Source organism: Amblyraja radiata, chromosome 17 (genome assembly GCF_010909765.2).
Source record: "Amblyraja radiata isolate CabotCenter1 chromosome 17, sAmbRad1.1.pri, whole genome shotgun sequence".
Classification (NCBI taxonomy): Eukaryota; Metazoa; Chordata; class Chondrichthyes; order Rajiformes; family Rajidae; genus Amblyraja; species Amblyraja radiata.
In genome coordinates this window covers 19,962,961-19,973,335 of record NC_045972.1, presented here as the reverse complement: position 1 = coordinate 19,973,335, position 10,375 = coordinate 19,962,961, and the positions used below count along the sequence as shown (strand labels likewise).

Below are 10,375 nucleotides of genomic sequence, written 5' to 3'. Positions count from 1 at the left end.
TGGGCAAGTTGGGCCGAAGAGCCGGTTTCCACGCTGTAGACTCTATGATCTGTTTGGATAGCATGCAAAGCTTTTCAATCATTGTACCTCGGCACAGGTGACATTAGTAAATAAACGCCCACAACTCCCGTTCCTCTCCACTACCCCGAGCTCAAATAAGATTCACCCTGCACCCCTCACACTCCCCACCCAGTTCCAATCTGATCCTGTTCCACCCAATTCAGCCATGACAACCTCTGCCATTACCATCTCCCTCCCGTTCCCATGACCCGTGTCCAGGTCGAAATATCATGTTTCCAGACATTCATTTTGGTGTTGACACCCAGTCTTTTGCCGTTCTTTTTTTTAATTAAAAAAAAATCAAAATAAACTTTATTCGGAATGAAAAATATACACAAATCATGCATAGAACTGCGCAATAAATCTTCTGACGTTCTCGGAGGCTACACATTAGCGACGTCTCGTCGTGGTCACAGAAATATCATTATATCCGGAACCATTGCCACTCATGGGGTGATATCCCTTCCCTCCTTTGATGCTTCAGTGTCGCTGACCATTTGTGATGCTAGCGAGGCTGTAAGTGGATCTCTGTTTGATTTATATGCTGCAACGCTTAGCGCTTTAAATTTTGAAGAGGAACCCCCTCCCCCCCTCCCTCCCCCCATTCTTTCTCGCTTCCTCCCTCCTGTTCCGCGACTGGGAGTCCTCGTCGGCCGGGCTGTTGCGAAGCCTTGATTGTCATCCGCGTCACTGCACTTTGAGCCTGAATCGTTCCCTCGGTTGTTTAATGTATTTCCCTCCCCTTTATATAGGGGCAGGTTCTGCCGTGCTACCGCGGGAGCCGGGGCTGTCCAGACGTACGAGGAAAAAGATAATGTGGTTTTAGTGGGGTCTTTTTTGTTCCCACTATTGAGCTAGTTCCAGCGGAGAAACCCAGTTCCAGCGGAGAAACGACTTGCCTGACACTGATGGAGAAGCCAGCGGTGCATTCGAGCCTGTGCATGCCGCGGAACTTCAGCTGCATGGCCGAGCTGTACGGCAGTTTGGGCGAGGAATGTGCCGGCGCCGGTCTGGAAGGAGGGAACGATTGTCACCCCGTGTGTCAGCATCAAGAGAGGAGCCGAGAATGCTCCAGCAACTGCGGCGGCTTTCCCAGCCCAGGTCAGCGCAGGAGGGCCAAGTCGTTGCCGGCTCCCGCCGATCGGAGCGGCACTTCCCTAGAGAAAGCCAGCGTCTGCCGCGCCAGCAGGAAGAGCGTCCGCTTCGCAGACTCCTTGGGTCTGGAGCTGACCACCATCAGGCACTTCTGCGACGCCGACATGCCCCAGATCCCTCACCGGGTCATGGCCAGGCTGAGGAAAGAACGACCCGAGCGAATGCTGCCCGCCAACATGATGGACTTCCTGCTGGACAACACGGCACACACCCTGGAACCCATGTTCATCGACCCGGCCAGTTGCCCCGGCTTCCTGGAGAGGGTAAGGACGGACAAGGTTTGCTTGGAGACCATCTCCACCGACAACTTCAGTATCCTGGGGCTCGTCAGGGTCTCCAACATCTCCTACGAGAAGCAGGTGTTGGTCAGATACACCCTCAACCAGTGGACATCATACGTGGACATTGGAGCCAGCCACAACGCGCACTCTGTCGACGGCCAGACCGACACCTTCTCCTTCAAACTGGTCACCCCACTTTTCCTGGACACGGGCGGCACTCTCCAGTTCGCTATCCGCTACTCGGTAGCAGGTCAAGAGTTCTGGGACAACAACAAAGGCCACGACTATCATGTACTAAGCCACAAGGTCAAAATTTCGCCACCCAAGGACTGGGAGAACGGCTGGATTCACTTCATTTGAGCCAAGAAGGGGGGGGGGGGAGTTTATTTACAGCATCAGGGATGGTGGTACAGTATTTGACAGTCTCGCCCAGTCCTCCCCGTCTGCTACAAGGTTTCGGTTTCTGTTTGAAGGTAAATTCTACCGTGGGACCACCGTGAGAACTGGAAATTCTCCTTAACACCTTCCAGTCTGTGTTTGTGTGTCAGGGAAAGTTGGTCACAGACAATACAAGCAATAAGTTGAGTTGAATTTTAGTTCTGAGGGTGGAATTGTGTGTCAGAATTGTGAAATGGCATTGTTTGATTGACTACTTTACCAGAGATCGTTCTAGCTAATCTCTAAAGCTTCCATCATCTTTAGAGAAAAAAAGTGTCTGTGAAACGTGATAACCTTTTCACCACTTCTGCAAACACGTTGCAAGTCTACATGCCACTTAGAACAAATGAATGCAGGCATCCTTTGACATACCCCCTTCCCAAGGGAAGGTTACATGGTCTGGCAGCCCTCACAGGGTGACCAGAATAATCTCGCATGACTGATAAGGGTGCTGACAACCTTGGCAAGTTGCATATTATAGTCACTGGGAGATTAGTGGGAAGGGAGTGGGACACTAGTGATGTATTTTTGGACAAAGTGTAAAGAGTAAGTTATGAGGGAGGGGAGCTTAAGTTTAAATTATAAACAGAGTGAAGCATCAACCTGACCAGCACTTGCTCAAAGGTTCTAATGCTTCTGATGGTTCTAATGCTTCTAATGGTTCCAATGGTTCATATAGTTCATGTATCCACCTTTCCATAATCATTGGTGCTGGCTCTGATTTGTTCTGAACCTTTTTCATACCTCGAGTTTCCCTCTCCTCTGACTATCAGTCTGAAGAAGGGACTCAACCCAAAAACATCACTTATTATTTTTCTCCAAAGATGCTGTCTAACCCACTGAGTTACTCCAGCATTTTGTGTCTTATCTTTGGTATAAACCAGCACCTGCAGTTCCTTCCTATATTTTTCCAATGGTTTTAATGGTTCTACTGGTTCCAATGGGCAGCACAGTAGCAGCTGGTAGAGCTGCTTTCTCACAGCACCGGTGACCTGGGTTCAATCCTGACTCCAGGTGCTGCCAGTGCGTAGTTTGCACGCTCTCCATGTGATGATGTGGGTTTTCTCCAGGTGTGCAGGTTTCCCTCCATATCCAAAAGACGTGGGGGTTTGTAGGTTAATCGGTTTCTGTAAATTGCCCCTAGTGTTGGATACGAAAGTGGGATAATATTTAAAAAAGTGTGACCGGGTGATCAATGGTCAGTGCGGTGTGGGGTGTGTTTCCATGCTGTATCTCTAAACTAAACTAAATGGTTCTAATGGTTCTGATCATTCTAAATCAACCAAAGGCTCTAACGAAGCATTGCTCCCTTTATAAAAAATATTCTGCAAAGGATATATAATATATTTGAAAAAAATTGAAAAAAACTATCACAGATAATTATTTTATGGAAAAGTTTTAGAGTATTGTGAAGGTATGTCTGAGTGATGGACAAGAGAAATGAACTCTATGCACTTTGACCAATAGATAATAATCTCTATATTTAGATTAAATTCATTTGCTCTTGTAAACTTTGAAGCCCTTGTTTAAACCATGAAGCAAAGATAGACTTTAGCTTCAGGATTTGTTTAGTTTCAACACTAACATAGCGTATTGCTGATTTTACATTTGGTGCTACAACATCCATGGATGTGAGCCACACAATGTAATTTGAAGGTGGATCAAATTGTATCTGTTTAGCAAATGTACAGTGTGCCCCTTTAAATATACGCTATTATTTTTGTGAATGAAATATACCTTTAAAATTAAAGTAGTTTCCCTGTGGTTGAGCTACAAGGTTTAGTCAGCATCCTCCCAGTTTTGGCCTCAGTTCTTGTCTGAGTTGTCATTCAGGAGACAAAGAAGATTTGCTTGGTGTAGACTTTCGCCATGATTAGTGTGGGCTGAAGAGCATGTTCCTGCATTGTTGCATGTTCCATATTGAATGTGACTAATGTCTATCTTACCCTTCTTTTTGACAAGTCAGAGCTTATGGAATTAAAATTATGACACACGAGAGGCCTTTTGGTTCCCAGTAGAGGGTTTTAATATGTTCCTTTCCCACATCTCTGCAAATTATTCCCTCAAGTGAATATTCATTTCCTATTTGAAGTTGCTGATTGATTGTGTTTCCACCACCATTTCAGGCAGAGAGTTTCAGATCATTATCATCTGCTTCATGTTTTTTTCCTAATATTCCCTTGAATCTTCTGCCCAACATTTTAAAGCTCTTTGCCACCTGTCCTTCCATCCGCGTACCTCTATATAAAACACAATTTGCTGCCGCTCTAATAAATCTTAAATGGTCATCGCTTTAAACAAACAGAACAACTCCACCTTCTCTGATTTAAGATTAGTTCCCCTCTCACCTCACACACAGTCTGGAGAAGGGTCTCGACCTGAAACGTCACCTATTCCTTTTCTCCAGAGGCACTGCCTGACCCACTGAGTTACTCCATTTTGTGTCTAAAGTCAAAGATAGACACAAAGGTGCTGGAGTAACAGAGGGTCAGGGAGCATCTCTGGAGGAAAAAGGATGGGTGATGGGAATCAAGTCAGCTCGTAGTTATTGTCAAATGCACAAGTATGGTCAGGTGCAAGGAAATATTGCTTAGCTGCAGCATCACATGAACATAGACTCAGGCCAGACACGCCAAAATAAGCAGCAGCAATAACTCAAAGCCTTTACATCTGTGGAGCCATTATTAAAAATTCTACTCGGTACTTCTGCCTAGCTTCTTTTGTTAAGCAGCATGCACATCACATGGAATCTAATGCATTATGCCAAGCACAGCATGCTTATGGTGTGGTCAAGCATTAGCTGGTCACCAGGAGATTTGAGTTTCTAAAATTCAATGAACTCTGAAAGATCAGAATAGAACAGAAATAGATACTGTGTAGATCAGGAGGATGGTGAGGATGTCAAGTTTTCAATAAGCACCAGGAGACTCCTCTATCATTATGAATTGATAAAGTATGTACTCAGCTATACTTATAAGGAGAAGTATTTTTTTAATGTTATAATTACAGTGATGCAGCTGGCAGAGCTGCTGCCTTACAGTGCCAGAGACCCGGGTTCAATCCTGACCTCGAGTGCTGTCTCTGTGGAGTTTGCATGTCCTCCCTGTGACCATGTGAGTTTCCACCGGGTGCTCCAGTTTCCTCAAACATCCTGAAGACATGCAGGTTTGTAGGTTAATTGGCTACTGAACATTGCCAATGCAGGTTTCTAGGTTAATTGGCTACTGAAAATTGCCCCTAGTATGCAGGGAGTGGATGAGAAAGTGGGATAAAATCGAACTTAATTGAACAGTTCAATTAACAGTGGGTGGGGGGAGGGTGAACTGTTAACATGTGGTATGTTGGCTTGATCTGAATGGCACACACACACACACACACACACACACACACACACACACACACACACACACACACACACACACACACACACACACACACACACACACACACAGAAAGGATAACAATTTTGAAATAATACTTTTTAAAAAATGATCTGGATGAGAACATTTTCAGACGTTTTGAAAAAAAATTATGGGTTGGTCCAAACTCCACAGCCAGCAGTGAATGGATGCAACAAATGGCCTTTTCCTAATTTGTACATTCTTTTCTATGAATCGATATTAAAAAAATATTTTTACAGTAATTTATTTCAAGGATTATGTCAGCACAGAACAAGTGGACTAAATTCCACAAAGTTGTTTCACTTAATCTGTTATTTTTAAAGTGGTTTTCTAAAAAACAAACAAATATTCATTTCATTAAACGAGGAAGGAAATATACAGATTGTATCTGGAATGTATTTGATAGACTGAAATACTTCTAACCCCATGCATCCACTGGTATTAATCTGCAGAGACAACATTGTTGTATTGCTACAGATTATTGTTAATTTGAAGATTATTGTTGTGGCTTTATTTGCATTGTGAAATATTTTTTTTAGACTGTTTGAATCTTGAAATGTTTTTAAGATTAGATGGATCTCTTTTCTTTAATGGCCTGTACAAAGTAAACCATCCAACTCAATATACTGGTGTGCCAATTTTGTGGTATTTTCTGACTAAATAACATTCCCATAAATAATTTTGAAAGCAAGCAAAGTTAGGGGAAACCTGCTGGTTCTTTCACATTGTTACTGGTGTATGAAGAAACCTGCAAATATATGAGCACACACTTAGGCCACACACTACATTTGAATTTCCTCATCCTACTATTCTACCCTCCCCACTGTTCACCCTTCCTGAGAACAGCCTCTACTGTAGATAGTAAAAACAACAAACTGCACTTGTTGGTTCATACCAAAGATGGATATAAAATGCTGGAGTAACTGAGCAGGTCAGGCAGAATTTCTGGAGAAAAAGATGGATTATGTTTCGGGTCTGGACCCTTCCTCAGACTCTGAGGAAGGGTCCCGACCGGAAACGTCACCCATTCCTTTTTCTCCAGAGATGCCGCCTGACCCGCTGAGTTACTCCAGCACTTTGTGTCTATTTCTACAGTAGTTTAGTTTATTATTGTCACATGTACCGAGGTACAGTGAAAAGTCTTTTGTTGCGTGCTATCCAGTCTGTGAAATGACTATACGTGATTATAATTAAGCCGTCCACAGTGTACAGATACAGTATAAAGGGAATAGCTTTTAGTGCAAGATGGAGTCCAGTAAAAAAGAGCAGTCAAGATTGTTGTTTCTTTGCAGTGGTGCAGACTGATTTCTAATTGTGTGACTTCGTAACAATTAGTTTGAACTCTAGTTTCATGTGGAAGGCTATAAAAATGCCAAAACTCAGAAGTAGTCATTAAACATCTTGGTGACTGTTGCAATGTTTGAAGAAGAGGACAATTCAATGTATGAGCCATATTCTATGGTTTCTATGAACCTTAGAATATACCATTACTAGAAATGGGGTGCAAACAGGGCTCATAGAAGCTAATACTATTCATTGTAGGAATGGGAGCAGGAATGGCCACCATAACACCTCAACCCTGCTCTTCATTCAGTAAGGCGGATATTTGTCCGTTCTCCTGCTTCATTGTAATATTTCCTAATCTTTTTAGTTCAAAAATCCATCAGTCTTAGCCTTAAACATGAATGCCTGAGCATCTGGGAAGGAGCTTTACCACATGCTCTCTTCTCAGTCCTAAACTCTCTATCCTGAGATAATGCACTGATATCCGGCCTACTCAGCTAAAACTTGCCATCCACCCAGTTAAAAGTCTGCTCACACAAAGTTAAGGCCAACCCAATCATCATTGTAAAGATAATAATCTCAAACATGTTACTGATCTGATTCTGGATAAAACACTAAATAAAGATCAAGGGCATTGACAAATGAAATCTTCTTGCACCAAGCAGCGCTGACATGGGAAGGCCCAACACTACTTCAGCTGTTGGCTATTAATCACCTGAACTGACCCACATCCAACACATCTCCTTGATTGTGGGATTCTCTACAGAAATGCAGGTTCTATCACAACATTTAAGAAACATTTAGACAGGTACATAGATAGGATAGGTTTAGTGGGAAATGAGCCACACGCAGACAGGTGGGACTAGTATAAATGGGCATGTTGGTTGGCGTGGGCAAGTTGGGTCGAAGGGCCTGTTTCAATGCTGGATGACTCTATGACTCTAAGTGAGAGCCTAGGCCGATCTTAACCGACCTCAACTTTTGTAACAATCAAGTCTTAATTACATAGCAGTGATTGAATGGGAATATTAATAATTTCTGGAACTACTGAGTTGTCTATTCTCCAGTCTTTCTACTTGCTGAAGAAAGGTCCCAACTCAAACGTCACCTACCCATGTTCTCCAGAGATGCTGCCTGACCTGCTGAGTTAATCCAGCACTTTGTGTCCTTCTTTCTACTTTCTTCCTGGCTTAAGGGGAAATTTGGTCCACAATCTCAGTTATCTCAGTGTCATTTCATTCCTGCTATTCATTCCCATCAGCAACAGGTGACTACTAGTTGGCACTATAGAAAAACCTGGCTTGTTTAACACAGCCACAATCAGAAGGATTGGTGATTTTGACAGTATTACGCTGTAACTCCACATTTTAAAGCTACAGTTCTTTTGGTTGGACAATCATTATGTATTATTTATATGCCATTAACACCTTGTTTAATTAATGTAGTGAATGAATAAGCCACATGGATCAGAAAAATCCCACATCTGATCTATTGACCTGAGCTAGGGGCATGAAGGTCACCGTTTAGTTACGTTGCTGGAGAGTTATGTTGGATAAGAACTAAACCGTTCATGATTGAATACTTTCTTGCTTTGCTTGCCCTCCATTTAACGGTATACTGTCGTTCAATGTTATCTGCATTTGGACATAGAACAGAACAGCACTGGAACGGACCCTTGTGTCAAACATTATGCCATTAAACTGATCTCATCTGCCTGTACATGACCCACATCCCACTATTCCTTGCACTTCCATGTGCCTATCGAAATGCCTCTTAAATGCTGCTATCGTATCATCACCACCCCGGCTATGCTCCACCACCACCCCAGCAATCCTTTCTAGGCCCCCAACTACTCTCTGTGTAAAAAAACTCACCTCATACATCTCCATTAAACTTTTCCCCTCTCACCTTATAGCTATGCCCCCTAGTGTGGACGTTTCCACCCAGGGGAAAAGGCACTGATTGTCTACCCTATCTATGCCTCTCATCATTTTATATACCTACCCTTCGACGATCCAGAGAAAACAGTCCAAATCTATCCAACCTCTTCCCTGCAGCTGAAACCTTCTAATCCATGCAGCATTGTGGTAAACCTCAGCACCCTCTCTAAAGCCTTCACATCTTTCCTGTAATGGGGTGACCAGAACTGCACTTCAAATAATTGAATGTGCACTTCAACCTTAATCAGTACATTGATGGGGAGGAGAAATTCGAGAAACAATACCAACCTGGATTCAAATTTTAAAAGAAAACATATTTTATTTCAATGCATTACTTTAACAAACCTATAAAAACTGTTAGCTTCACTTGTTTGCAGATGATTTAAATAATGAATGCCACTTATTCAGAATAGGTTGTGTACCATTGAACTGAATCCTTCAACACAATAATAGGCAATTTATGGACTTCAAACCTCATTCAGTTATATCGCAAGCCCAACCTAAGAATATAAGTCTAGCATGACACAAAGTGCTGAAGTAACTCAGCGGGTCAGGTAGCATCTCTGGACAACATGGAGAGGTGACATTTCAGGTTGACATCTGGAGGAGATCATTAGATCAGTCGAATCCATGCCATTTCTGATTGATCCATCTTCCCCGTCTCACTTCCCACCACTTTCCCTGTAATCCTGCAGATTATGTTATCTCATGTACCCGTTCTCTGACTGACTCTTTTTCCATCATCTTAACAGCAGTGAGTTCTGGATCATGATCTCTGTGCTTCAAATAAATATTTTTCCTAAATTCCAATTGATCTTATGCCCATTCCTTGACATATGTGTCCCCTGTCCTTGAGCAACTGGATAACGGGAAAAGGTTCCCTGTAAATCCTGAAGAAAATAGTAAAAATTATATCTCTTCAACCCCTTCACTTTTCAAAGGCAGGTTGGGGTTATAAACAATGGGATACAGGAACAATGAAAATCTTGCTTCACATACAGCACACCAAACATAAGTTATGCATAAATTATGCAAGAAACCGAAATGAAAAAGTATGCAAAACATTACATTAGTGCAAAATCACAATTAGAAAAAGATGGCCATGGGAGTGCAAGAGGTTGTGCAGGTCGATGCAGGAAAGTAGCTGTTCCTGAACTTGGTGGTGTGGGACTTGAGGCTTCTGCTCCTTGATGGTAGCAGCGAGAAGAGGGCATGGTCCGATGGTGGGGGTCCTCGATGATAGACGCCGCCTTCTTGAGGCAGTGCCGCGTGTTGATGTTTGTGACGATGGGGAGGGATGTTCCCCTGATGGACCACCACTGCCTGCAGCCTCTTGTGTCTCTGCACTGGGATTGCTGTACCAGGGGATGATGGTGCAGCCATTGTTTGTGCGCATCTTGTTTGACAAAGTATTGAAATGCCAAATCTCTTTCAACTTAAAAGAAAGTAGAGGCGCTGGTGTGGTCTTTTCATGATTGCATCTTTGTGCTGGGACCAAGACAGATCATCTGAGATGTTAATTCCCAGCAATTTAAAACTTTCTCGATGAAATATATTCCCTGTGGTGGACAGCAGCAGATGATGCATATGTATGAAAAGGGAGTGCTGGTCACACACAATGGTGGAATGCTATTTTCGTGTGCATGGCTCTAGTGTATGATACCACGGAAGAAAACTTTTCTCTCCTGTCATCTCTGACTCGCTTTCAGCTGCTCCCAGGCTGTTGTGGAGCAGAAAGGAAGATAACAAAGGGCATCTGAGGAATGGGAAATAGAGTGACAGCTCTTATTCTGAATTATATTTCCGAGCCAGTGAA

At 43.1% G+C, this 10,375-nt stretch overlaps 1 protein-coding gene across 1 annotated transcript; it reads left to right on the top strand.

Annotated features, from left to right (window-relative positions):
• The first annotated feature begins 585 nt into the window (after positions 1 to 585).
• On the top strand, positions 586 to 3,675 carry LOC116982566 (protein phosphatase 1 regulatory subunit 3E-like). Its single transcript, XM_033035835.1, has one exon. The coding sequence runs from the start codon at positions 969 to 971 to the stop codon at positions 1,854 to 1,856; it is 888 nt and encodes a 295-aa protein (XP_032891726.1). The 5' UTR covers positions 586 to 968; the 3' UTR covers positions 1,857 to 3,675.
• Positions 3,676 to 10,375: the final 6,700 nt, after the last annotated feature.

What these genes read in the sequence shown, in the direction of transcription:
- LOC116982566 (XM_033035835.1), top strand. Translation starts at nt 969, where the DNA reads ATGGAGAAGCCAGCGGTGCATTCGAGCCTGTGCATGCCGCGGAACTTC.